We start from the raw sequence: 5,815 nt of genomic DNA, 5'->3' as shown, positions 1-5,815 counted from the left end.
CTAAAAGCACTTATTTATTATGGCCCAGGGTTGGACGCAGAGCGCTGTGGGAACAGCAGGCTTCTCTGAGGCAGAGGATTTGGTGAAAACCAAGAATCCTGCTGGCATGAATTTTAAGTTTTATTTCCTTTTTTTCTTTTTCAAAAAAAATTAAATTAAGGCTCAAATGTTTTTGTTCAACCTTCATTGCTTATGTATATTATATTAAGGCTTATAAATATACCTGGTAAATTAAATTCACCCTGGATTGAATTAACACCTGCTATATGAATTACTGGCTTTATTTAATCAGTAATCTCAGGGTTTCTCTGCTTTCTCTGGAAACACAATTTAAATATTAAGCTAATCTTTAAACTGCTGCTGCTGCGCCCTGACATTTGGAAACTGGTCAGCCATGCAAAAAGGACAAATACGCTCGTATTAATGAAAAGGCATTTCTTAAAAGTCTTAAAACATGTAACTCAATGAACAAAGAAAACCGCTTTCCAGGGAGAAGACAATGCCGGTCATCTGGTTAGAACACCTCCTCTCTCAGGACTGGCTCTCGGGCACTGCCAAGGTCAAGGGCCTTTGGGAAAAAGGTCCTGAGCATCTACAACAGATGTACGACCTAAAAGGGATGTCTGGGTTTTTGAGACAGGGTCTCTTTATACAACTCAGGCTATCCTGGAACTCATAGAACTCCTCCTGCCTCAGCCTTCCTCAGCAGGGATGACAGATGTGAACTACCATATGCAGCTCATATGAGAGACATTATTATGTTTTTATTATTATTTTTAAGGCAGTAGGCCTGGGTGGGAAAGTGTGGTGTTCTTGGCTCTCTGGCTTCAGCAGGGAAGGGCACCTCAAGTCCTGCTGAGCTGACAGCCTCTGGAGAGAACAAAGTTTTCAAAGTGTTGGTCTTGGGTTCTTTCTTTGACCCGCTGTTCCTCCAGGGAATCCACGAGCTTGTTTCTTTGCTCAATCACCTGCATCATCTCCTCGAATATTTCTTGCTCCTCCTTTAGGTCATTCTCGTCTTTCTGGCCCTCTAAAGAAAAGAAGAATAAGAAAAAAAAAATCAATGCTCAGGAAAGACTGGGGTCAAGGGAGTTCTTAGCAGAGGAGTTCACAATGGTTCTGGGCTTGTTATGTCCTACAGTTACAAGGAAGTGAATTTAACACCAAGGAGCTACTCACAAAGCCACAGAGAAAAGTAGGTGCTTTGTGTGGGAGTCGGCTCAGATTTCATCTTGAGACTGTGTGTGGACAAGCTTGTGTGTGTGTGTGTGTGTGTGTGTGTGTGTGTGTGTGTGTGTAGGGAGCAAAGAGAAGTTAATGTAGCCACACCCTGTCAAGCCTCAACCTTCCTTCCTTCCTTCCTTCCAAGGAAGAAACCGAACAGGTGAAGGGCTGTTTTCCTAAGCACATCTGAGCCATAACAAAGCAAATTGCCAATCAGGGGCTCCGAAGCCAGTGACAGTAACATTTCTGTCATTTGTATACAATGATAAATTGTACCTTTTGTTATGTTTTAAACAGTCCATGTATGTGTATATGTGTGCATGTGTACACACGATCTCCTGTTTCCCAGGCTGGCCTCAAACTTGTCAGATAGCTACGACTGGTCTTGAACTCTTGATTCTCCTGCCTCTCCCTCCAATGAACTGGGACTGGAGGAATGTGCCCCTGTGACATGCATGTGGAGGTCTCAAGACAACTTGCAGGAGGTGGTTCTCACCTTCCACCATGTATGTTCTCTTGTTCTTTGCTGCTGGGATCACAGGCATGCACCACTATGGCTGGCCCATATACTTTCCTTAGTAGTGCTGTGCAGTGTGGCCTAGTATGGTTTCTTAGAAATAGAAAAGGCTGGGCAGATAAAGGTGCTTCATGGCCTGACTTCAATTCCCAGGACCCACATAGTGGAAGGAGAGAAATGACTCCCACAAATTGTCCTCTGAATTCCACCAACGTGCTATATAGCATGCATGGTCCCTACCCCCATGAATAAATAAACAAAAATATAATTTTTTTTTAAAAAAAGGAAGACATAGTCTGAGCTGGGTATGGTGGTGCACGCCTATCATCTCAGTTCCTGGGAGGCTGAGGACGGCTGTAGTTTAGGGCCAGCCTTAGCTACACAGAGACTTTGAATGTGAGCGGGGAGGTGCTTTGAGTCCACCTCTGTTTCTCAGGCTGGGGGCTGTGCAAGCTGTGATGGGTTCTTCATTCCTATCTGTAGCATGACTTGCTCAATTGTGAGGTGTGTGTATCTGTAGCAGGAGCCCCAAATGTACCCCATACTCACCATCCTTGAGCATTTTCTGTCGTAGTTTCTGCTCCAGTCTGCTCTGATGATCTTCCAGTTCTAGTTCTTGGGCCCTGAGTACATGAAAATGTTCCAGCCATTAACAGGGGACTGTGTGAAAACTCAAATGGAGGCACCCATGGACCAGCAGTCTTTTTTTTTCCTATTAAAATTGGCATTTTTTAATATGTCTAATAGAAGGCATTGCCACTATTGGGACCACCAGAGGTGCCCAGAAAAATGACTGAAATGTGTCAGATTTGAGAAATGATGAGACAAATGGAGAGAGGTTGAAGGCCTCCAAACTGGTCTTTAGGGTTTGCCTCTGTGGGGAACAGCAGAGCACAGAATGGAGCTGTGTCCCCTTGGAGGGTCAGCTGGGGACTTGGCTTTTGAGCCTGGGGATGCCCCAGTCATTTCCTACCATGTCGATCACCAGATGCTGGCCCATGCATTGTTGGGGGGATCCCCAGTGCCACTCTGGAGTTCAGAGAAATGAGGATCTAAACAATGTGATGTCAAGAGGTGATAGTTTGGGCCACATGATCCTCAAGACTAGAGAAAATAAAGTGTTGAGAGGAGAAGCACTGAGTGTCCCCCTAAGGGCTCAGCAGGCACAGCAGCACATGAGCCCTCACAGAGACTAGAGGGTGAGGGAGAAGAGGGGGGATAGGGCCACACTGACGCCAAGGTTCAGGAATGGGCCCCTCCATTCCTCCTGTTGGGACTTTCTCTTCCAGACCCAGCCTGCGTTTCCATGTGTCCCTGTGACAGTGTTGGGGTCACTCTACTCTACCCTGATGTTACCATCTGTTTTCTTATTTCACATCTTGGTTTTTAAGATGGGGCTTCATGTAGTACAGGCTAGCCTCAGACTTGCTGTGTCACCCACCAAGAATGACCTTGAACACTTGCTCTTCCTGACAACCCCTCCACATACACTCACCTTTACCCCTACAGACAATGCTGGTACTGTGGTTGGGTGCCACTACACCTGTGGTGTTCATGCGGGCCAGGCAAGTACTCTAGCAGCTGAGCTACATCCCCAGCCCTGATACTGCTCTTACTTCTGTTTGGGCTAAAGTTCTGCCTTATTCCTGACCCTGGTCATCTCTGGGCCTTCTGTAGGAGCTCAGAGGTGGTGGCAGCTCAGATGGCAGGGAGAATTCTCTAGGGGAAGCTTAGTGACATGGAGGCTGCTACAGAATCAGCTTCAGTGTCATATTAAAGCCCTGTTGTTCCAGGTGGCTCACAGTCAATGGTTGGGCATCATAGAGGTGTGAGAGCTGACATGGTTGCCAGCACTCTGATGGCTTGTCTCCAGTCTAATGTTCCTGTGTCTTAGCTGAGACCCAGAGCTACGTTCCATCCGGAACTCCTCCTGTCCAAGTCTCTTTCCTTCCTCCTCTGATTTTATTAAAGAATCAGAACTGGGGTAGGGGCCCAAGACTCTGCCTCTACCCATCTCCTGCTCTTTACCCTTCGTAGGTGTCATCCTCAAGGAATCCTACGTGTCACTCACTCTTTTCTTAGCTTCACATCCCAAAGAGTCTGATGGACACATCGATCTAGACATTTCTCCTTGTTCATACAGGTCTTTCTCCAACCAAAACCTATCCTCCAATGTGCCCCTGTCCAGTGCACATACCCAGGTTGTCCTATTGACTTCTTATGGAGGAGAAGTACCCTCCTTGGCTGCTATACTCTCTAGGGAAGCTGCTGGCTCTGGCCCGCAGCCATAGCTAGCCCCTCTCCTCGTTTTCATCATGGAACCCTTGATGGGCTTTCTTATGGCCATCACTCCTTGTGTTCACTTCTCAGCAATTCCCCCAACTTCCAAAGTGCTTGGATTCTAGGCTTGCATCTCCATGCCTGGCTATGGCCTACTTCTATAGAAATCAGATGAGTTCCTGGTATAAAGATGATGTTCTTGATAGTTGGTTGGAAGGAATTTATTATTCGGACCTAGCACCAATGCAGACTATATGGCTGCATATAAGGATTTTGTAGTTAGACAGATGTGGGCACACTGCGTACTTCCTCTGAGGCTTATTATACTCATCAGCTAAACAATAATCTAGAAGCAAATGATTGCTAGAAAGGATCCCCCTTCCGCATGCCTGGCATTCCCTTCCATGTGGTCAGAGAGTGGTAAGTGTAAATCTGGCCTCCTCCTCTAACCCTCCCGCCCCCACTCTCAGCATGAGGCATGTTCACCTCAATTTCCCCTTCTCTCCCAGGCTCAGCCTATCTTCAGCAAGCACTGGGCTTTGCCTTGGATTTTGGTAAGATTTCACAGTGCTGACACCTTTAATCCTTTAGGCTGCTGGTTACTTGTTTGGTGGGAGGAAGGGCTGCCCTGTGTATTACAGGGACAAAGCTTAGCATCCTTGGCTAGTATTCACTAGCTTTCAATCAGAGCCCGATGTGTGACAACCAAACACATCTTCCTGGTCATTGCTAAATAGCCTCTGGGAATATCACCTCCCCACCCCCACCCTTGAGACCCGAGGTCTAGGAAAAAGTCTTTCCCCCTAAGGATCAAGTAGGTCCACTTCCTTTTTTCATTAGGTAGACATATCCAGTTCTGAGATTTGACTACTGTAATGGGTTGAATAGGAAAGGCATGCCACATTCCGAGTCCTGGAAATAGTGAATGTGATGCTATTTTAAAGGGGGGTCTTTGCCGACACTGTTAGGGACCTTGAGATGGTCACATTCGGATTATATTATTAGGCTGATAGCCCAGTGGGAGAAGACTTTCTAAGAGACAGACATGGAAGAGACACAGACACACATAGAAGGCTGGATGGAGACATAAGGTCCTGTAGTGTCAGAGCTATTGCCAAGGAATGACCAGAGCCACAGGAAGTGGAAGAGGCAAGGAAGCAGTCCCTGTGAGAACATCCGGGAGAGTGAGGCTCCCTCAGCCCCTTCATGTGGACTTCTCCCTCCCACACTAAGGGAAGACATCCCTATTACTGTGAGTCATATACTTGATAGTAACTAAGAAACTAGTTAGTCAGCCTGCCTGGGGTCTTGTCCTCAGCCATTAGTCACTATTAATAATGAATGTAATATTTGGATGGCTTGCCTTCTTCTCACCTGGTTCAGGGAAGAGCGAACTACCTCTAAAGTCCCCAGGTGACCTCTCAGGGGTGGAGGAAAAAGGAAAACGCCCAGTGTAATTCTGGAGCTTAGTGGTTTATACCCAATGCTAATTTCTCTTTCTTCAGAATGATGCGTGGGTATGGTGCCCTTTGTCTGGTGCAGAACTGAGTGATGAGCTGTGATCTTTCTGACCATTTGACCAGGTCACCAGCCCTTTTCTCCAAGAAGACACACAGACAGATCGAAGCCGGCCAGGGTTCAGTCCTTCTTTTGTTAAAACCACCAGGAAGTGGTCAGGCAGATTCCCCATGGTTCACACAGAAGGGCCAAGCACAGATTCCCCATTGATGTGTGTGTGTGTGTGTGTGTGTGTGTGTGTGAGAGAGAGAGAGAGAGAGAGAGAGAGAGAGAGAG

General features: G+C 46.8%; 1 protein-coding gene across 1 annotated transcript in view; it reads right to left on the bottom strand.

Annotated features, from left to right (window-relative positions):
* Nucleotides 1-746: 746 nt before the first annotated feature.
* The window catches only part of Micalcl (MICAL C-terminal like), a 45,197-nt gene continuing 40,128 nt past the window's right edge, over nucleotides 747-5,815 (bottom strand). Inside the window, exons 9-10 of the mRNA XM_021194180.1 lie at nucleotides 2,291-2,364; nucleotides 747-1,030 (exon numbers count right to left, since the gene is read on the bottom strand). Of these exons, the coding sequence (XP_021049839.1) occupies nucleotides 846-1,030; nucleotides 2,291-2,364 (259 nt within the window). The 3' untranslated portion in view covers nucleotides 747-845. The remainder of the gene's footprint in view (nucleotides 1,031-2,290; nucleotides 2,365-5,815) is intronic.

The sequence above is a fragment of the Mus pahari genome, chromosome 1 (genome assembly GCF_900095145.1).
Source record: "Mus pahari chromosome 1, PAHARI_EIJ_v1.1, whole genome shotgun sequence".
NCBI lineage: Eukaryota > Metazoa > Chordata > Mammalia > Rodentia > Muridae > Mus > Mus pahari.
This window is presented reverse-complemented; position numbering and strand designations above follow the sequence as displayed.